General features: G+C 39.7%; 1 protein-coding gene across 1 annotated transcript in view; it reads right to left on the reverse strand.

Moving 5' to 3' along the window:
* The window catches only part of NAV2 (neuron navigator 2), a 245,917-nt gene that overhangs the window by 83,707 nt on the left and 138,356 nt on the right, over positions 1-23,854 (reverse strand). The window contains exon 11 of the mRNA XM_085300906.1: positions 8,475-8,597. Within this exon, the coding sequence (XP_085157032.1) occupies positions 8,475-8,597 (123 nt within the window). The remainder of the gene's footprint in view (positions 1-8,474; positions 8,598-23,854) is intronic.

Consider the following 23,854-nt stretch of genomic DNA (forward strand, 5'->3'; position numbering starts at 1 on the left):
GGAGCACTGGACCAGGTTGCCCAGAGAGGTTGTGGAGTCTCCTTCTGTGGAGATATGCAAAGCCCACCTGGAGGCAACCCTGTCTGCCATGCTCTAGGTGACCCTGCTTGAGCAGGGAGGTTGGAGTAGATGATCTCCAGAGGTCCCTTCCAACCTTACTGATTCTATGATTCTATAGTCTGTACTTCTGAATTTCTGCACTTTTGTCTGCTCTTTTTTCTTTCTGGCTTTCAGCAGACACTGTATAGCAGTGGAAGAGTAAATGCTGTGTAGGGACATACATGAGACTTTCTGTTAGTCGTGAAAATGCACTTACAATTGATAGGTAAGATTTGTGCAGGGAAGGAAGAGTGCAGACCTCTTTCTTAAGTGCCACAAAAGAGGGAATGAACATTTTGCCAGAACTTATTTTCTGTCTCAATGAGTGCTAGTCAGGAACACTCTAATTTCTCTTGGCATCAGTCAGACAGACTAAAAGTATCATATTTACTTTATTACTTCATTAGTGGAGAAGTTCCCCAGACAAGACAGCTGAAAGAAGTGATTGCTTATGAAATACATAGCATTTCAAGTATTACAATACTGGAGTATTACTACCATCCAACTGTAARTATTTTAGTTAGATGTCCAAATACTATTTTCCTTATACAGGCTATGGATCTTTCAGAGTATCTGGATATTCTGAATTCCTTGGAGGCTTCTCACCGACTATACAAAGGGTCTCCCCCCACTCCACCCCCAACACYGTGTTTTAGAGCTCTTCACTGGAGGACAAAAGCTCTGACATGAATGCTGAATATTCAATAAACCTAATGAATGGGAAGTAAAGACAAAATAGCAAAAAGCCCAAGGAAAGCAAAAAAGCACATGCAGGAAGACATRCTCATCATAGATTTGGACACAAGGTTGATTTCATTTTTCCCAACAATGTAATTAAAGAAAACATTCAGACATTAAACAGAATAATTATATCCTGGCTATTGAGAGTAATACTTCTATTAATATGTAAGCTAATAGTAGTATAATAYGATAATAATCACAAAAGAATAGGGAAATATAGCTGTAGAACAGAAGCAAAAATAAAATCATCTTCCCATTCTAATAAAATGTATAGTTATGACAACGACAAAACCCAAACTACCTAAGAAAGGCAAAGACCAGAAAGAGACTCTTTAGCAGATATTCATGTAATAAGGCATTTAATAATGCCTATAACATTTTTTAAAAGATCCTCTTTCTTGAAATTTGCTTTACAGCCACAATGTTGGTCAAAAAGTCCAAAACTAAGAAYGTCCCTTTGGAGTCTGACAGCTGCCTGTTATTACTTTTATCTATTCAGTCTCTAAATCCCAAACTCAGAGGTTACTGGTATAGGTCAGCTGTGAGACTATGTTGACTCTCTTGCCATTCGACATGGAAAACTAAATAACAAAGTCTGCACTATGTCAGCAAGCATTTCACATTCTTCGGTTTGTCATGCAAAGCACAAAGACCCTGATACAGTTCAAAATGGTCTTTGTATCTACAATCTTGTTTACCCTTGGAATACAAGCTTAATTTCCCACATGCCTAGAGTATTTTAAAAGCCACTTCATAGAACAGAAAAGACAGTGCTAATCTCTGGCAATGGAACAAGAAGTATCAAGAGTTTCAGAAGACTCTCTAAATCAGTTGATGGATCAACTTTATATTTGCACACAGAATGTGGGTGTATATGAAAGGAAATGCCAGAGGAAAATGTAGTTCCAGTGATACAGGATTATGATTTTACCATCCTCAGATTCAAGTTATTCAGCAGCTTAAAGTATGCAGCTTTCTATTTCTATAGAATCAATATCTGTAAATGTGAAAAAGACAAGGTTTCTTCACCTGTATACAGGTAGCAGTGTGAATTTCCAGAAGGGTCAAATTGTTCACAGTGGAATACATGGGCAAAAAGAGGGTCCTAACTTACATCTTATGARTTGTTTCCTTGAAGTACCAGCCATCTTCCACTAGTGTTGTAGTGAACTTCGGGTTTTTTTCAGGCTTAAGCATTTTAATTAGAAGCAGAGACAGAAATAGCTCCTAAAATATCAGAATCACAATAACTAAAGCAGGAAACTTCACAGAGAGAAGGAATTTACAAGATGAAATGCACTTCCTAAAGCCTAGATTCTGTCTATGTCTTTGGCATTTATATCTAAACATAAAACAATTTCAAAGATAGGTTTTAAAAATATTGTGGCAGGCTAGCAAATAGAGATCATCTTATCTGCTAACTCTGGACRGAGCAGGTTGCAGTTGCAGGTTTTTAGAGCATTGAGTGGTAGAACTGCACCTCCTCAATGGAAGAACTTTCTTGAGAAAGGGGCAAACTGCTCTCAACTCTTTTGTCAGTTTGTGAGGCTCCTAAAGCAGGTATTAGCTAAAAGAGAAGTAATTATTTGCTTATCCTGCTGGGACAGGGATGMACATAGGTCCTATAGGCAATAAAATCTGCTTTTGTTTGGCTATAGATAAAWGGAAAAGGGACTTTCCCATAGTAAATCAAATTGATTTTTTTACAAAAAGTTGGTTAAATACAGTGCTCTAATTAAATAAACTCCTTCAATAACAACCCTCCCCTCCCACAAATCATACATCCATTATTGTTACATGACATGATAATCCAGAGCCAGGACAGAAGTATTAAACAAATACAATCTCTGCTGAAAAATGACCTCTCTCCTTAACACCTCCTCTCCTCAAAACTCTTTCTAGCCTTCAAATGACTCCTGACCTCACAAGCTCACTGTTAGAAGCAAACTCTTTGCAGATCGTCACCTAATGAGCAAAATTATACCAAGCCCAAGAAACAAATGTAAACCTTCCCAACATATCTCCATAATGTCATGCCTCTCTAAACACAATGAACATACTCATTGAATCCTATATATGTACTACCCATGAATCAACTTACTGCATCTAGCATACCATATATGTYCCCAAAAGCATGCAAGTTGAAACAAATCATCACTACTGTGCCCATCGAATGAATTCATATGCAGGCCACAAAGATGAAAAGAACCTAATTACAAGAGAGAGCACATTTCTCACACAGCCACCTCCTCTCTGACCTCTCAAGTCCTCTTCTTCAAGGGAGGACTACAGACATCTTCAAAGAATAAGCCAGAGAATTAAAGTAACAACTTTGGTRGATATTAAAAGCATGAATTCAATAAAGAGACGGACTTTACGCCCCGTAATAATTTGCTCGCTCGCTCGCTCTCTCCAGTAAACCCCTTCATGTTACACAGATGATGAATTATCCATCTCCTTCTCTTTTTCTGCAGCACATAAACATGGTATCATGTTTTTCCTTCCTAACTCCTGATCTGCTGCTTCTTAGCTATTGAGTGCTTTTCTTTCACAGCTAGTCTAAACTACTAGTAAGTCCAAGTAAATTTAGTGCAACTCTTCTCAACTTGTATTTAGGAATGTAAATGCTTGCTTCTATTTCAGACCTAAAGAAGAATTTGTATGCCCAAAAGTTTGTCCACTTTCCCTCACTAGAACTGATCTAATAAAAGATGTTACTTTCCTTGACTAACTTTGCCATGTTTAGAAATAGAATGTCATCTTTCCTTTTGGTGTTGCTAATTTCAGCCCCCAGGCAAAGCTACTATACTTTTGCTTTCAACTTTCTATTTGTTACTTAACTTTGGAATTACTTTATGTAACCCAAAACCACTTTGGACTACAGCTTGTAAAAAGATTCCTTGCAAAATAAAAGTATATGGTATTATGATTCTAATCAGCAGATCCCAAGGCCATAAACTTCAAAGGAACTTTGCAATGCGAATTTTCTTGYATCTGCTAACCAGTTTTCAAGATAAATGTGTGATCTTTCAAAGACAAAGAGAGAGATATCTGAAGGTACTAAGGTACAACTCACATATTTAAGGGCAGTAGTACTTTTTTAACTCACTGACAAAATCCAAACAGATTATCCAGCACAGTAAATCTGCTAGGAATGAATAATCTCACCAACTTTATGACTTTGCCAGTAAGTAACTATATAAGAACCTACATTTACAGTCTACAGTGATTCAAGGCACAAATACAGTAAGCAATAAAYGGTAAGATGTTGGCACTTATTTATTCTAACTTACAAAATTTAGAGATTTTTAAGTCATGCTCATTTASTATATAGGATTCTTCTTTTAGGGGGTTCCACTGTTCCACAGAAGTAAAAATGGGAAAAGTAGAACTTAAATATGATTTTAATTATAATAGCTGTAGGCAGGTTCAGCTGTTAGTGCTTTCTGGAAATGAAGGAACTGTGGATTGATGGTGTGAAACATGCCTGGCAGAGTTGTAACAGCTTAGCATCTTTCCTAGCTSAGATCTCCTGAGAAGGGTAGATGACTCCAAGGAGTCTAGGTATCCTTTTTCCTGACAGCAAGGACATCCTCCCTCCTTGTGCCCATTCATATAACACACTAGACAAATTCCCCCACAAATTCATCTACTGTGAAACTCCACAAACACTTATGTCAGCACTCCTGAGGGAGCCTTACAGGAGTAGGTGATGCTGTGGGGAAAAGAGATAATGGGAATACCACTGCCACTGAGAAAAAGTTTACAATACAGAAATATCTATTCCAACTGATTTTTACAACAGTTACATCCATCCAAAGATTAAAATTTAACCCAGTCATGTTTTAACATTTTAGGACAAACACTAGCTTAAACTCCAGACACCTTTCTGCTTTTCTTGCAAAATACATCATACATCATGCTGCCCTTTCCTGAGCAGCAAAACTTTGGTCATCATGAGATGAGTAGCAATAAGATACTATTCTTGGTGGATATTCTCCTTGAGTGGAGGACTTTACTACTCATATGCAAAGCCAGGAACTACACAGGCACCTTCATTTAGCTATAGCTGCATTGTGTCAATAAAGTGGTAAAACTGAAAACACACACCTGAGGACTTAAAGGCTGCCTTACCTTATTATACAAGCACTTAGCATAATAAAGAAGATTTTAACAAAATTACATTTCCTTTTATATAGTAGTATTTTTCCATTGTCTACTACAAAATAGTGCCAAAAAGAAAGAAAATTTAATGCATATTCTAGTGCCATACCCAATAGTGCCATGTCTGTAATAGCATTCTTTCAGTGGTATTTGCCTCCTTCCAAAAGGAATGACATCTCTGTCTCTTCCTCCTTTCAGAACAGGACAATGTTATCCCCAGCTTGATGACATGCTTCAACGTGCTTTTCAGGTCTTCTCAAATGTAATCCTGGTTCCCATGATTATCAAGGTAGTCCAACAATTTCCCTCCAGCATCGAACACTAACGCATTTTTTAAATAATCTCATCACTGTAACAGGAGTCAGTAAGTTACCTTGCAGTTAGTGAATTTAAACATACTGTGGTTTAAGGGTTTTCTGTCATGGATGTGAAACCTTGCCTATTACTAGGAGTCAAGAAATGTAAAATAACTTTCATATGTTTTTATAAGATGAAAAATAAGAGCAAAATATTACTCTTACCTATTTTTGAAAGTCATGATTTTTGTCATTTGTGTAAATTACTATAAATATTAGCACTTGAAAAAAAGTCTTCGTTCAATGACATTCTTACCAGTAGTGATAGATCTGTGCTTTGAATGCCCTCTGTCTTTTTGGTCTGCTACTGTTTCACTTTCAATTTTTCCTTCCTGTTTCTTTTCCGGTTCCTCTCCTGGTACCACACACTGATCTGGGATTGTCTAACACTCTTGCCGAAAGCACAAAATGCTACTGACTAAGAGGAGCTGGTTGTAGTGGCGAATACTGACAGGTAAACTTAAAAGTGGTCTTGTCTTAACTGCAGAGTAACAAGAGTATGTTTGTAATTGTTACAGATCTGAACCACAGTACAGAAATACTCCTCAAAAACAGTTCAATCCTATCCACACTCAGCCTGTGAGCCATGTTTTACCTACAGCTCACAAATGCTGTAGCTGTTCAAAGTACAAAGACAATGTAATCTGATATCTGATGAGACAGCTCCTCTAATAATCAGAACGCTTTCCAAAGGACAAGCGAGAAGAAACTTTTTATGCCTTAYATTCTTACGCTCCTATGCAAAAAGTTGTGACTCACACAACCTCAAATTAAATTATAAACGCGCAAGAAYTCATACAATCACCACACACACAATTAAATCCTAAAATTGAAACAATTCAAGTTAATCATATCCCAAAGTAGTGATTTAAGCACTCCATCACTGAGGCTTTAAGAAAGAGTCGTACAAACATTTCCTTAACAGTAGCCTAATAGTTACTTTTGACAAGATCAAATTTATTAAGTCTCCTGACCAATTCAGGTACATAAGTCAATACAGGTCTGGGTTACCTTATCTAAACAAACTGCTCTATAAATAAGCAATTACTGAAAGATTTTCTCCARTCTACATTTCAAATTTTGCCCCTCTGTCTATATAGATTCATAAGTGCAAGTTACATATATGAACCTAAGGACAGAARTAAGTCTCAGATCAAGCAGCTGTGCCTGATGATGTAAAATTAACGCAAATAACCAGATGGTGAACACCAAGTTCATATACATAGAAGGGGCAAAACCATAGGTGGTTTATTTACAACCTTTAAAAAACTCATAAACTAAATAAAAAGGCATTAAAAATGCCCTTTGTTCCATACAAACACAAATTGTCTTGAAGTGAATAAATAAGCTCAGCTGTGTTGTGCAATGATTCCATTAACCTTGCAATCAAGCATTAAATTAAACTGCCTACTTGGATTTCCCTGCTGCAGGGAAAATATACCTTGTGAGGTCTGTGCTTTACGTTAATAAAGCTAACGTGTAAAAGCATCACAACTAGATTTCTACAATTAATAACACAAGAAACTAACAAGTGAGCAAATTGCAAAAATTCCCCTGATAACTTTTTTAATGATTAACCTAATGCTTAGAGGTTCATAGCCTTTCCTACTGGTTCTCCCATGCACTCACTTAACATCTGCTTTGAGCAAGCTGAATTTAATCTTCATACATGTTTTCTAGGTGTACCTATTAAACAGCTCAGAACTGCTTGTCTCTGTTCACAGAATGAAGCAAGCAATTCATTACTGCACCACTCCTTTTCTGTATGCCAGTTTTCATCCAATAAAACTGCACCAAGATTTTTTTTGGTGTAAACTGCAGATTTTGAGCAGCAGCAACCAAAAAAAGAGCTATTTTTAAATTGCTACACTACTACCAGCAAGTTCTGATCTTCTAAGGTAAAAAGGGTTGCATTCTAAATAGAAAGGACTAAATCAAAACAATACATAACAATATCACCAAATCTGCAACCAGGTTAATTTATCCACGATCCTATGTTGCAGCCCGATTACCAGCCACACATAATCTCTATTATGTAAATTCATCCCCTCTCACCTAAATTGAAAGAATTATTTTCAAAGTTATTTCCACTCTCTCTTCATTTTTCCTTCTTTTATATTCTTTAATGTTTTTCTTCCGGTGACTACATTTGRGTTTCTCTGAAATAAGTGGTATTTCAGGAGGAAACTAGGAACTGCATTTTCTCTTCAGTGTGTCACAGTCCCATTTTAAGYGGAATCTTTTAAAACACAAATAATATTTCTTGTAGAACATAAGAAATTGCCCCTCTTGTGTTGTTTTCAGTAGAGTAGTTGAGCAAATAGTATGTGAGATTAATTTACATATCAAGAGAAAATGTTACAAGAACAGAAAATATCACRGCAGAAGGAATCAATAACTAATATACCACTAGCTCTCCAACAGGCTGACTGTTAATTAAATGTAATTTATATTAGAAGAATTCTATATTATAAGCATATAGCTACAATTAATGTGGCAGTGTTCAAAAGCCACAGGAACAGCTGAAGACAACAATTTACTTACATTCATTTACTACGTCAACAGTAACGTTCCTCAARCATTCAGTTTGGAAGGAGAAGCAACAGCTACAGGTTGGTGCCATTAAAAGCAAAAGTAGTCTTTTAACCCGTTTATCTCAGCTCYGTCAGAACGTAGGTCTCATTACTATCCATTTCCTTGTCTTCCTCTACGATCATCCTCCTATAAATCATATGTTTATATTCACCTGACAAACACCTGATCTTTGGACTTGACTGTTCACACTGTATCTCTAACTCAGAAGAATCAATGGAAGTGAAAAGAAAATTAGGTCTTTTGCATTTCAAACACTATAAATACAGAATTCTTACAGTCTTCCTATGTTACACCCAGTGCACAAAAGCCCAGATGGCTCAAAAAAATAAGTGTAAGACAAAGTCAGTGTTTATTCTGGCACCTCTGTGAATGTCTAACCTGACATACCTTGGAGAAGCTTACAGGCATATATTCAGTATCTGAAATTCCAAAGCTATTGAAATGAGTTCCAGTATGCATTAGATATAACTGAAACCAAATGCAAAATCATACCCTAGCACTYGCTACATTAGAGCTTACCTATCAGCATCTCCCAGTCCCAGTGAAGCATTACGTTGCATTGTCTCCCGTACTGCAGCCATCCCATCAGGCAGCCGGTTTAATCTTCGAGTGTAAAGGCCCAGACCACCRTCAGTCATATACCTTTAAAACAAAAAACCCCACCAAAATGTCAAGGTTAGTAAATCAATAAACCTTTTAGATATTTCTGTACCTCGTACTTTCTCTATGACATTAATCATGTATTGCATTTTTCCTACTTTGGGTTGAGAGTATCAAGCAAATAATGAAGGAAGGAAAGCTTTATTCTTGATTACATTGGAGTTTTTGTGGAGCTCTGTGCCTTTCTCTCATTGTTCTTGACTGCATTTTGCAGCCTCACTCATCAGTAAGAACTGGATTTGAACATACTGGTGAAAAAGAAAGAATACATCTTTCATTAAGGATGCCTGGCTGCACGTCATTTAATTTTTGTGAATGATGCTATTAGTCACTCCCTACTGTCCAAAAAGTGCACAAGTTATATCATCCCGAACCATTTTGCATTGGCTAAAACAACGTTACGGAAATCTCAACCCTGATGAGGTTAAGTGCAAAAATCCCATTGATTTCACCCTAGATTTTGTCCATGGTCCGTGAAAAATGTACACCCCAAGACATATCGTGGTATATTAATAAAATATTGAAATTATGAGGTTACTCAGCCTTTTCTTCTTGAACAGCTTTGCAACAAGCTGCACTACGTCAATCTCTCAATAGTATATTCAAAAATTTTCTGGCCCTTCATGAAAGTAAAATGCAAACAAATTCAAAGTGTCAAAATAAAACAAGAGGATTTTGCTCATTTTAGCTTCATTTCTGTAAGTACTCCTGACCACATAACGTACAGATACACCAAAGCTAGCTTTACAATCGAGAAACACGTCCTGCTTGGCTCAAGATGTTTGTACGCACCGAGATTGCCACTACCACAACCAACCTGCCAGCCCAGCTACGTTTACATGAGCAGTACTGGTAGTTGCGCACATGTACCATAAATTTTTTCGCACAACTATTTGAGAATCAAGTACATGCAACAGCTCTAGCAATACAGTGCTATCTCCAGCATACAGCTGGATATGTAACCTACCTCACTGAGTCAGGAGTTGAAAAGATTGTGTCCTCTGAACAATTTAGCTGCTCTTAGTGAAACAACAGCAGCCCACAGAACGGTATCCAGACATACAAGGTATCTTGCTCTTCCTTAAAAAGGCACATAGCTTCTCCCCTTCCAGCAAGACTTCCTCATTCACAGCAAGAAGGGAAAGTCTCTCCTAGCTTCAGGCAACAACTCCTCTACACTTGAGAAGAAAAGTGGTAAAGCAGATAGCACATGCTTTGTTTCTGCATTTTTTCCACTGTTTTCCTCACAGATGTTATTGCAACAGACGTGGTTGACTGTGAAGTCAAATTCAATTACTACATTTATAAAAACAGTAAAAAGTCAATAAGCTTTGCACTATCTGCTGTTTAGCATTTGAGCTAGCTGCATGAATCTGCAGAGGGCCTTCCCAGGAACAACAGAGGAGTTTCTCTGGGGAGTTGGACAAAGAGGTTGCTAAGCCAGTGAAGTCGGACACAAGACTATTCTCTGCACAGRAACGTCCGTGGGGACAAGATTCTTTCATCTCATAAACAAAGACTGTAAAAAGCAAGGCAAATGGCTCCACTGTAACTTGTCTGGAATTTGCCTTAGGTCTTGTATTCTAACATTTGTTTAACATAGTTTTAAAAAATTTTATCATGGAAGTACATTCTTTTCCTGAAGCTACTAGAAGAAAAGAAAAGTGGAGCTTAAGACCATATTGTTCTACAAACATGCAAAAAGCATTTGGCAAAAACACCTAATGTACATACGCTAATTGGTTTATTGCAGTTACTTGCCTGCACATGCAATGTGCTTCAGTATGAATACTTATTCTACACATTTGAAAACATAGCTTTTAGCTCTGCTGTCAGACTCTGCCATTCTCTGGCATATGACTAGCCCTTTGATAAAAAAAAAAATCAACTGAAGTTAAAAGAGACTGTTCTACATATTTATTACACATAATATGTTAAATGAAACATATTACTCTTAAGAGTTAGTCATGTTGAAGGCAATGGAAAACCTCTTTACTATTTCCACTGTCTACATAGAAGCTCAGCAATCTGATGGATTAGAATAATTTTGCAGTTGTATCAAAAGGAAAAATAAGACAGATTTTCAGTGGTGCTAAACATTCAAAAATCCTACATAGGGCAATGGAAGCTACATGCCTTTTGCACATTCTGAGTTTTTTGAAGTRAGACACTGTAAAAAAGCACGGCTATAAAATAGGACTTTTACCAGCTATATCAATAGTACAAGATTCTTACAGGTAGGAACAACAAGAGATAAATTTTTGTATTYTGAAAGAGGTTTGTATAATCTCAGATTAAAAGCTTTATGCCTGCATTTCTACTACACACAATGTCCCATACCCGGGAACGTTTAATTCCAAAAAGAYGCCCAAAGCAATGATGTCTGAAGTCCTGCATGAAACGATGATGTCAAATGTGTCAAACACGGGAAGATACTATTTTCTAAACCCTAMATACAGAAATCCATTGAAAATACAGAATTCTCTACTAGGCACAGGCCACTCAGCAGAAGAGACAGTATAATATACTGGTACCACCAACCACCAGTCATTGCTTTCTCCTCCTTTCCTTCCCTCCCTTCAAACTTAAAATCATCCTGGCTCTTCAGAAGCTGTCTTACTTTTTAAGAATACAACACTATTATTGCTTCAGATTTTTGTCTTATGATAAMGGAGACTATAACAAAGGGATATTTTTCTAAAGATGACAATCTTAAAAGATTTTAGTCAAGGAGCAATAAAATCATGAAATATTAACCTGCATTTACATACAAACACCTTCTAATTCTCTGCTTCTTCCTACTGAGAAAAATAGTCAGTGATGTAAAACCGTATTTTAAATATATTTGAACTATTGAAGATTCCAATTACTCAGTGTGGCTTCCCAGCTAATTGTGTCTGTAGCAGAAGAGTACAATGTTCAATGAAAGTTTATTTTAGGCACACTTTTAACTGTCACTAAGAAAAAGATGAAGGCAAATTAAGAGGAAGGCATATCTGTTCTTATGAAATACAGAACCATAGAATCAGTAAGGTTGGAAGGGACCTCTGGAGATCATCTACTCCAACCTCCCTGCTCAAGCAGGGTCACCTAGAGCATGGCAGACAGGGTTGCCTCCAGGTGGGCTTTGMATATCTCCACAGAAGGAGACTCCACAACCTCTCTGGGCAACCTGGTCCAGTGCTCCGTCACTCTCACCGTGAAGAAATTCCCCCTCACAGTCAGGCGGAACTTCCTGTGCTTCAGTTTATGCCTGTTGCCTCTTGTCCTTTCGCGTGGGGCAACTGAAAATAGTTTGTCCCCATCCACTTGACACCCTCCCTTCAGGTACTTGTACACACTGATAAGATCCCCCCTCAGTCTTCTTTTCTTCAGGCTGAAGAGGTCCAGCTCTCGCAGCCGTTCCTCATAGGGCAGGTGCTCCAGCCCTCDGATCATCCTCGTAGCCCTACGCTGGACTCTGTGCAGTAGCTCCATGTCTCTCTTGTACCGGGGAGCCCAGAACTGGACACAGTACTCGAGATGAGGCCTCCCCAGGGCTGAGTGGAGGGGCAGGATCACCTCCCTCGACCTGCTGKYRAYAYTCTTCCTAATGCACCCCAGGATCCTATTGGCCTTCCTGGCCACAAGGGCACGTTGCTGGCTCATGGTCAGCTTGTTGTCCAGCAGAACTCCCAGGTTCTTCTCYRCAGAGCTGCTYTCCAGCAGGTCAGCCCCYAGCTTGTACTGATGCATGGGGTTACTGCTCCCTAGGTGCAGGACCCTGCACTTGCCCTTGTTGAACSTCATGAGGTTCCTCTCTGTGCAGCTCTCCAGCCTGTCCAGGTCTCTCTGAATGGCAGCACAGCCCTCAGGTGTATCAGCCACTCCTCCCAGCTTGGTAGCATCAGCAAACTTGCTGAGGAGGCACTCTGTCCCCTCATCCAGGTCACCGATGAAAAAGTTGAACAGCATGGGACCCAGTACTGAGCCCTGGGGAACTCTACCAGCTACAGGCCTCCAACTGGACTCTGCACCACAGATGACGACCCTCTGAGCTCTGCCTTTCAGCCAGTTCTCAATCCTTCTCACTGTCCAGTCATCTAACCCGCTCTTCCTGAGCTTATCTAGGAGGATGTTATGGGACAAATGCCTTGCTGAAGTCAAGGTACACAATGTCCACTGCTCTCCCCTCATCTACCCAGCCAGTCATTCCGTCCTAGACGACTATCAGATTGGTTAAGCAGGATTTCCCCTTGGTGAATCCATGCTGGCTACTCCTGATCACCTTCTTTTCCTCCATACGCTTGGAGATGATTTCACGAATGAGCTGTTCCATCACCTTTCCAGGGRTGGAGGTGRGGCTKACYGGCCTATAGTTGCCTGGGCCCTCCTTCTTGCGCTTCATGAAGACTGGAGTGACACTGGCTTTCTTCCAGTCCTCAGGCACCTCTCCAGTTCTCCAGGACTTTTCAAAGATGATGGAGAGCGGCCTGGCAACATCTGCCAGCTCCCTCAGTACCCATGGATGCATCCCATCCGGCCCATGGATTTGTGGATGTCTAGCCTGCCCAGAAGATCTCTAATGCTATCCTCCTCAACCAAAGGAAAGTCTTTCCTTCTCCAGACTTTCTCGCTTACGTCCAGGCTCTGGGATTCCTGAGGGCTGCCCTTAGCAGTGAAGACTGAAGCAAAGRMGGCATTCAGTAAYTCTGCCTTCTCCGTAGCCTTTGTCACCAGGGCCCCCACCCCACTCAGTAGTGGGCCCACATTTTCCCTAGTCCTCCTCTTGCTGCTGATGTATTTGAAGAAGCCCTTCCTCTTGTCCTTGACATCCCTTGCCAGACTCCATTTCAACAGGGSCTTAGCCTTCCTCGCCGCATCTCTACATACTCTGACTGCATTCCTCTAATTCTTCCAAGTAGCCTGACCTCTCTTCCATATTCTGTCTACTTTCTTCTTCTGTCTGAGTTTGGCCAAGAGCTCCTTGCTCACCCATGCAGGCCTCCTGCCCCTTTTGCTGCACTTCTTACTCACAGAGATGCACCGCTCTTGAKCTTGGAGGAAGTGATATTTGAATACTAGCCAGCTCTCCCGGACCCCCCTTCCTTCTAGGGCCTTAACCCATGGGATTCCTCCAATTAGGTCTCTGAAGAGGCCAAAGTCCGCTCTGCTGAAGTCCAGGGTTGCAATCCTGCTTGTTGCCTTGCTTCTTTCCTGCCGGATCCTGAACTCCACCATCTTGTGGTCACTGCAGCCAACGCTGCCCCCAACCTTCACATCTCTAACCAGTCCCTCTCTGTTGGTAAGGACAAGATCCAGCAGGACACCCTTCCTCGAAGGCTCCTCCACCGTTTGTGACRAGAAGTTATCATCAGTGCATTGCAGGAGCCTCCTGGACTGCTTGTGCCTTGCTGTGTAGTCCCTCCAGCAGATGTCAGGGTGGTTGAAGTCCCCCATGAGAACCTGGGCCYGTGATCGTGAGGCTACCTCCAGCTGCCTATAGAAGGCCTCATCAACTTTCTCTTCCTGGTCAGGTGGYCTGTAGTAGACACCCACAACAGTGTCCCCCATGTTRGCCTGGCCTTTGATCTTYACCCATAAGCTYTCRGCTGCCTCCTCCTCCACCCCTAGGCAGAGCTCGATGCATTCCAGYTGCTCTCTCACATRAAGAGCAACTCCACCACCTCGCCTTCCTGGCCTGTCTCTCCTAAAAAGCACACAGCCATCCATGGCAGCATTCCAGTCACGTGAGCTATCCCACCATGTCTGTGTGATTGCAATGAGATCATGGGCCTGCGACCGCACACAGGTCTCCAGCTCCTCCTGTTTGTTCCCCATGCTGTGTGCACTGGTGTACGACGATGGTCCTAATTCTAGAGGTACTTAATGCTACTTAAATTTACTGCCCCACTGCACATCCATGAGAAAAGTAATGCTAGTATATTCATTCAACAACATTAGCTGGTATATCTTAATTTCTGCCAGAAAATGAAAACTACCCTTGGTAACCTAGCACATGTTGCATCATCTGGCTCTCAAATGGAAGCTTCTAAAACAACCTTATATATTCTGAATAAAGACAAAAAGGAAAACCTTTATCACTGTTTGCTTTCACAAAATTCAAAACTTGTAAGAAGTTACATTCCAATCCAGTTTGGACAGACATAACACACCCATGGCTTCAATACACAATTACACAAATGTGGTTTTTCCTGCAGGTGCAGAAGTAATCAATGCTATGGTGACATTGACAGTGCTGTGTCAGAATGTAACATTGCATAAATTGCTGTGAACTGTAGCAGAGGGTAATTTTAAGAATACATTTTTCAACTTGATGTGCCCTTCAACACTTGCAACAATCTCCCCAGCTCCTGAATATAGGCAAAATTTTGTTTGATATAACTTCTCCTTTTATACAGTGGCCCACAATTTAAACAATTTTTTTAAGCCAGTTATTTATTAGCTTTATTTCTTTAATTTTTCTTATTTAAAAACATGACAAATTTGTACTAAATTGCTAGATTGGTGGATCACCAGAACTCTGCAAGCATATTCAGTATTAAAACAAGTACTTTGAAATATTTTTCTACCTATACCCACATAAGGAAATGTTTAAATATATGATATGGGAAAATAGGTCATATCCAGATCCAGACCCTGTGATATTTTTTTTTTTAATGCAGATGAGTAAATTCTAGATGCTCAAAAAATTTAATAGCTCCGGTTCTTTTAGGGGTGCTAACAAGAGACACTAGGGATGACTACCTCTACTGAAGTCAAATATAGTAAATCCTAAAGAACAGACAATGAACGAGATAGCAATGACATAGTGAAAAAATGCTTCTAATTTCTAATCTTTTCAGAGATTAATTAATGATTAATACTCATCTCCATAGYTTGCTCTTCATGAGTATGTAATTAAAATCAGCTAACCCTCTTTCTTCTAAACAAGAGCAGTTTATACATTTCTAACACACATCTGGAACTTCCACAACACTTTCTAGGTGACACTTTTTTTCTAGAAAAGAGGTGGCCTCCTGCCTTGTTTTACAGGCATAAAAGAATCTGCTTTGGAGTTCCCAGGACAACCTGGACCTTTAAGCTTCTCATCTCTTTTTCCAAATACACCCTCTCTGCGCCTCTGAAATTTTGAACGGCGCAGTAAGTGCACTCCTTCCAAGTGCAATACTTTTAGGATATTTCTGATGCTGAAGTGATTTATTTCCCTTTCGTGAAAGGCACGCACAGGAAGCAGGTCTGCACTACGCCAGCGATCAGGAAAATCTAGCAGGCCAGGCCCCCTGACTTCTGCCCGCCCTCGCACCCAGCCAGCCGACAGCACGCGACAGCACGCTTCTTTTTTCACGGTGTGAMTCCTCCACCACTTCATAGCTATTCATTCCACCATTTAATCTATGAATGGGAGTTTTCCAGCTTTCACAGCAGATAGCCAMGGGACAGGAGGTCGTCGGGGAGGGTGGGAGCAGCAGGCACTGCCGCGGCGCCCGGGCCGCCCGCCCCCCTGGCAGCCATGCCGCTGTACCGCCCTGCAGCGCGCGGCCTCAGCAGCTCCCGCTTTTGCATTATCATATGCTCTGCCACTCAAAAACATTCGCGTTTAGCCTCAGTAATTAATAGCACTGTTTTGCTGAACGTTTCCCTTCAGTTGCTTATCTGGATCAGGCTTCAGTTGCAGCATCCCAGAAATCACCAGTAGCTGGGAACACTAGTCATTACAGCCAGTTAAATAAGACCAAGAGGTCTTTGAATATCAGAGAAGGARTCTAACTTTGCCAGTCATAAAAAACACCCCAAAAAAAAAAGTCTCCACAGCTCTGTCTGAAGTATGACAAATGTGATCAAAACATTCCTGTTACTGTAACCAGGAATTTGTTTTTAAAAGGACTTTGAAAGAACCTATGCTGTGCTCTTAACCTAACTGAAGAATCATGACAACAACCCCAAACATCTCTAATTAGTATAAATTTGGTGTGCCTTTTTTGTCCTGACTTTGATATTGGACCAGGTGCTTTTCCTCTATTTTTTTCCCCAAGTCCTTCTAAACATGATTCTTGYCTGACCATTCTCCACTGCATGGTGCCCTCCATCAGCACTGTTGCCATCTTTCTAAGGGTTGAACATATACCCTGTCCACAAACCTGCCTTACATTAAAAAATAACACAAGGAACAACCAGCCTGGGATTTTGTGTGGTRTTTAAATTCCAATTTTTGATCCAATGAATTTCAATCTTTCAGCAAAGGTGTTCAGGAATAGGATCATGCCCCAAGCTTTCCGCTTGATACTGCTAATACAACACCCAACCCTTAACATTTAATCTCAGTGCTACCTTTCAGGATCATAGAAACACAAACCTAGTGCTCATTCCATTCAAATATTCATCTTATATTTAAGGCAACTCAATTTTATGGAGATGGTATAAKAATAAATTAATAGACTTTTATTAATAACCAGTAACTAATTACAATTAATGATCCATCATTAAAAACATCAATTAATAAGCTACTCAATAAAACATAAATTGTTTCAAACATGCTCAAACACAAATCTGGAATAAGCCAGAAAAAACAATCTACGAATGTCTGTCTCAAAAATGATAGTCTTTGCTGGGAAGAAGGAGATTCCTACTACACTAACACATAAGAAAGAGGAAATAAGATTATGCAAAATTTCAATGAAGTATGTTTAAAWTTCATACTGGAGAAACTTCCCAACTGTAAAGAACTAACAATAGTCACTTATTCATTGTCCTAAGTAGTCTAGAAGCAAGAAAAGTTCATCTTTCATACYACTTTTTCCTCAGAACTTTTTCTAAGAAAAATCAAGTAATGTAACMAAGTAGTTTCTGTGAAATCAATACTTTTCTACCTGGAGATGCAATAAGACTGTCTGGCACATAAGTCATTCAACAGCCATCAGATGGTAACAATTTTTGGTCACTGGGGCCCAGGGCTACATTTATTTCTACACGTGTCTTCAACTRGATTTGATTTTTAGAAAGTCTACAGGTCTGTTGCTATTAAACTTCTATTTGCTGAAGGAAGGAACACCAAGACATCAGTAATTGCTGTCACTATAGCTGAAATCTTATATATRCCCTCTCATCTATTCCCCACAGGGCTCTGGCTTCTTATTGAGCTTCTGAAGAAATTGATTTCCTATGGAGTAAGCAGTCTTAGGTGTAGTTTAAGAGAAGCTATTGGTATATGAGAAAAGAATATTAAACTGAAAAATAGCATCTCTCAGATCACTGGGTCCATTCTCGTTTTAGAGCAGAAGTCTCTTCTAGCATATAATGTTCCTTCTAGCACTGACTCAATTTCTCTTTGTCAAATTCAACCTAAGCTTTACAGTCTTCAGGGGAAGTCTTGCCCCATCATCATGTTTGAAAATCTTCACAAATTTAAGTCAGCCCATCAAAAAGGAAGACACAGATTAGGCACTGAAAAGCCTCTATTTAGGTAACCAGACATTAAAAAGCTAAAGTTAATGGAGTAAAAGATTAGATTATTATGTATTTTTATATTATATTAAGTACAATATAAATATTATATTTACTGGATTTTGTGTTCTCTGTCTGTCTCAGTTTCTCCTCCTTTCTGCAGGCTGTCTATGAAAAGAAAGAATAAGTTAAAGCTTTACTTCTTCCTCTTCTCCATCTTGGAGTTGAAAGCCCCTTCAGAAATGAATGGAGCACTGTATCTTGAAGAAAACCTCTTGGCTATGGCAGTGAGAAGCTTCAGATGCCAATATTAACAATTAACAGCTCCTTGAAGCAGGCTTCAAAGAAACCAGGTGATTAAAGATTATGTTTAAGAACATAGCAAGACCTGAGAAAACTCATGAAAAGAGACTGGGACAGATACTCTCCAGACTTCACAAAGGATTTGAGGCAGCTCTATATTCTTTGACTGCTTCGCTAAGAGACATTAGGATTGAAGAATTTCTGCTGTTGTAACCACATGACCAATAAAAAATTATTTTTAAGAAGCAATCCTGTTTACCTAYATTTTTTGTGATTTCCCACATTTTTCCTAAAATATTGTGTCCTTAATTCTAAGCTGATCTAGTTCTCTCTAGTGAGGCCACTGAGTTAATCCTAAATTGCCTTGACTCAGAGTTGGGAATGTTGCCATGCCCACAGGAGCTAGGCCATGGGGTCTACAGCAAAGCGTCTCTAGCACAAATCTATGTCCAGGATACATAGATTAAAGGTTAGCAGCTCTAAAGAGTAACTAAAAAGAAAATCCTACACAATGAACACAGAGTGGCTTAGAGTGCCTGAAGTTCCACTTCTCCCCAGAGCTTAGAAGCCTGAATCAAGGCAAGCAAAGGCTGGCACCTCCAGCTATTGGGGGGCCTAGGCAGAAACCTAATCCTAACGGAAAGCATGCATGCACTGGGTTCTCTTGCTTCTTGCAATGGCTGTGATGTCCATTTTGCATAATCGTTTAGAGCTCTTGCTGGATGCTGAACTTAGWTTCCTTCTCTGCTTGAAGAGATTAAAAGACACATTTCTCACTTCACAGAAGAATTCATCTAAGCACCAGAGTAACCTAACCCCAACACCAGACTAAAAGCTTTCCAGAGGATGGGAAAGGTGCATCAGTCATTCACCTTATCAAAGTTGGGCCAGTGAGCATGAAGCCAAAGAATGCAGTAAGCTGGAAGGATCACACATACAAAGGAGAGTATATCACAGTCCAGGTGTTACAGCACTTGGAAGGAGAAAGTACTAAGTCCTGGGGTTCTGCTCCTAAGATGCTCCCTGAAATTCATCCAGAGATTTGTTAACATAAGGTGAACAACCCATTCTGGGAAAGGAGGCCAGAGACTGTAACTTTTCGTTTCTGCTTGAATGCCTTGTCTAACAGGGACTGCTTCCTCCTAGAGCCACATTTTAAAAACAAAGCACACTTAACGGGGTGACGTGAGAGCCCAAACCTGTCAGAATGAGGCTGTCAAGACTGGAGAACACCCAAGAGGTCAGACCTTTCATGTGTGTAAGTATCACTCTGGATCCCAGTGAAACATGGGTGGAAAATCATTACTTAAGATTTGGCAACGATCACACACACAGCACACAGACTGCCAGGGTATAGCAAGTTGAAGTTACACTTGAATTGGGCAGCTGTTTGGATGGGGTTTTGCATATGCCAGTTTTGATTTAGATGCCTAAATCCTTCTCATGACCTATTTAAATGAAAATCATAGAAATAAATCAGGTGATCCATGCCCCAACATCCTCTTGAATTTTGTTAGCTATAGGAGCTCCTTTTGACCAAAGGAAATGAGGAGATGCTGCTTCTTAATAGACTCTTAGAACGGAATTGAGAGTGCCGACAGTTACTCCACAGAGCATTTTGACTCAACTGAGCCTAATCCTTCCATGCAGATAATTCATATTGGCATAGTGCATGTGACTGCATCTCCCTCTACTGGTTAGCCCCAGAGTTAGACCATATTTTGTCCTTTAGAAGCAGTCCTTTCGCTCAAATTATACAAACTTGCTGGCATTGCTGGCACTAAAGGAGCAGTTTAAATGCTACTGTGGTGTTTATTACAGAAGCAAACATACAGAGTGAGATGATCACTGTTGCTGGGTACCTTGGTGGCTATGAACGGTAGGCCAGCAACAAGGAACCAAGAAGCAACAAATCCTACATGAAACAAATGATGAGTTAGACTTATTGACATATAGTGTCTACGACCTTATATAATCCAAGCACTGTACAGGTTGACTTTATGGCAATTTGGGGAAAGAATGTAAGGAAATACCTGCATGTCACCAGTTAAACGTTCTCATTCCTGATTGCTGTAAACACTGAGTTTTGCTTCCCAGCCAAGTTACTAAATTGTCTGAGGCATACTGATTAAAAAGCATGGTACCAATCGATCTCTAAGGACATGTTTATGACTTACAGGTCTATGATGCCTTACTGTACTGAACTCTAAATAGCAAGAAAAGTTGTGGAGTAGCCCATTTTCTGAGATACTGTGTGTAACAACTGATTAAACACTATTATAGACAAGAAACGGAGCTGACACTAACAATTCTGGAATTCAGTGCAAAATTTAAGATTATTTTATAAATATTATACAACATCAATAATATTGAAAATGCTTCTGTAATATTCTAGCCATATCCTCTCTAAAGATTTTTTAAGTACAGTTTTTGGGAAATGATTTACTGCATATTTAAATACTGCCATATTTTTTTTCTTTTCATTCTCACAGCACTAGGACATCAATTCTCTAAACCCAAAAGCTAGTCCTGAACTAGCTTCAACATAGTTTACTAAGAAGTCAGAAATGAAGGTTTCTACCATTTCATAAAGATCAACATTTTGAGTTTCCTTGGCTAATTTCTTTATTAATATTTGTGCTAATTATCTACTTACCGCTTAGAGCTATCATTGTACAATGTGAAAAGAATCAAAATGTAAGAAAATAGTTCCAGTCCAGACAGAACACAGTTCAAATAAACACTATGCTCACAGAGAGAAAAAGTTAAAATAAATTACCTCCTAAGGATTCTCAGTCATGCTGATGTGTTATAGCCATACAAGGAATTCTTCACCCATTATTTGTACTTGGATGAAATCTTATCACTCACCACTTAAAATGTAATGTCCAATAAAATCATTAACCAACTGTAACTCAAAGTGTACAGAAAAAATGTAGAGATATTCACCATGATGAAAAGTAATTCAGTAAAGACTATAGCTAACATTCCATTAATGTACACACTGAAAATGTTCTTATTCATACCCTGATTACCACTCTCGACTTCTGGTTGGCCACACATTACCTGGAATAGCAACCATATCTATGGCAGAGAGCTTAGAAGGACTCTAAGTGAGTCTAGAGTGACTCTAACTACTGTTACCAAGAACAATTTTTCGTTATAGCAAAATGCATAGTCCTTTTCTTTCTATAAAACCTTAACCCAAGCGAAGGCCCAATATGCCACATATGAGCATGACATCTCTAAAAGATGTGTCACTGTCTGACCGATAGATAGTGCAAAATCAAGCAACCAAAGCACAGAAGTCCTATAAATATTGATCATATTATTAAACACTCAATGAAATCAATTTTCAATTTCAGGTCTTCACATAGTACTCTTATTTGTCTTCTAATAGGTGTAACTACTAAAATTCAGCCTACAACAGAACTCTCGTTCAGTTATGGTTTTGGACCACATAGCTCTAGGTTATACAGGCCTCTGAATCACAAAGATCATTTCTAGCTAGAGCACAATACCCTCACGTGGTTGTTTGACCGGAGCAGTGGCAGGTCATAAAGCAGATTCCCCACCTCAGAGTGGCCTGCTCTCCTCTCTAATTTCCCTTCATCTAAGTTYTGAATTCACAGTGCTTGAAAAAAAAAGAACTCTGTGGAGCATAAAGGCTTGAATAAACAAGAAGAAATCAGAATCCCATGAGRATCACACACACAAACACATTAAGAGGCTGTGGCAACAGGGATCCGGAATGGGAATATATCAGCCCCATAGCATCAATCAAATTGGGAGATTAACCAAATGGTATAAAGCCTGGGCCAAAATGTTCTCTCACCCATAACAGCAGTTGCACCTGTGGGAGGTCAGTGCTAGAAGAATTTTATTACAGGGCCCCTGAACACAGTACGTAGGCCAAACCCCTGTGTCCTCATTTAATAGCTGAATAAACAGTTAATTGCTAGGCTAAAGTTAGGTATGAGAGAATGACTTCTTAAATGAGGTGCACTCAGGGAATTAGGGAATATGCTTTATGCACCAATCAGTGTTAAAACTGAATTCRATAAAACCTGAAATTTCCATTTTTCAGAAGACTGAGCACCACTTGAGGACCCTCAGGTCCTCCAGACTGTAGCTTTGTAGCACAGTTCTTGGAAGTCATGGTAGCACCAGCAAGCTTGGCCCCACAAGTTCTCAGGGAGGGAGTACGGACTCCCATTGGTAGGGGGCTGCCTCTGACCGTGTGCTCACAGTCCCACGTGGGACGTGGCCACATGGGCTGCACATGGCACTGCTTAGCTCTGCGCTGCCTGGAGGTTTGGGCTCTAGGGCAGCTGAGCTGCCAAATCATCTAATCTACATTTTGTTGGAAGGTAGCTGGAACAGACACATTTCTGCAAGGAATTGTTTTGACAAATGGTGTTTGCAGACCAAAAACCATTTCCTGAGAAAGTCTGTGACCAACACTAAAGAAGATGTCCACTGTGCTGATTCTGCATAGAAAACTGTGCATTAGGATAACAAAAACAGGGTCAGAAGATTATTTAAATTAAAGGAAAAAAATTTTAAAGGGCCTTTTTGACCAACAGTTCTGTTGTTCAATTCCAAAGAAAGATAAAAGGGAAATTAACTCTACATCTTATTAGAGAGAAAAGAAGGGGTGAGAGAAGAGAAGGAGAAGAACATGAAGGTTACTAGCTAAAGGGAGACTGAAGTAGACAAAATATTCCAAACAAATCCAGAAAAGCAATGAGTTAACCTCCTCATCTGGAATGACTGCTTAACTCTTTGAAGTGGATAGGTGAAATGATTCTAGATTTTGAGTTGTCACTTTCTGACAAGGCCTATAAAGCCCCAAGGTCACCAGCTGTGGGATAAGCTAAATAGCAGAGCACAATACCCAGGGATTTTCCTTGCTTACTTCCCTCCTTGGACAAATCCCAGCACTGTTGCTTTGTCATTCTGTCGATGTTTGAGCTTCCGCATTAAAAGCACTTCTTTCCTTTGATCCATACCTAAAGACTTAGTTTAACATATTTTCTGCCTGTTTGGAAAAGCTACTCCTTCTAACCCTATGAATCAACCCTAATTTCTGCCAGAGCTATGCTTGAGCAGACTTAGAAAGGGAGGCCAAACGAAACTTCCCATGACCCAGTACATTTCAGAGAAAGCATCAAGATCATAGGGCTAAAATAGTTTATCTTGGCTATTGGATTTATTTTGGCTGTCACAAATATTTTGGCTTCCTTCCCTATCAGTTTGCCAATAAAAACACAGATCTAAGGTTGCAGACTACAGCATTGTAGCGATTTTGAAAATGACAAAGTGAAACACACATGCGTTAATAAAGAGCTATTCATGTTATAAATGCCCCCTTGTGCCATTTTCTGCATTCTGTAACTCAGCTTATGAAAATACTGGGCCTGTTCACCCTGAAGCTGATTTGCAAGATTCATTCTGCAGCAAGTTACGCTCATACTTTCTTTACAAGAAAC

Source organism: Rhea americana, unplaced genomic scaffold (genome assembly GCF_003343005.1).
Source record: "Rhea americana isolate MKP2758 unplaced genomic scaffold, rheAme1 scaffold_17, whole genome shotgun sequence".
Taxonomy (NCBI): domain Eukaryota; kingdom Metazoa; phylum Chordata; class Aves; order Rheiformes; family Rheidae; genus Rhea; species Rhea americana.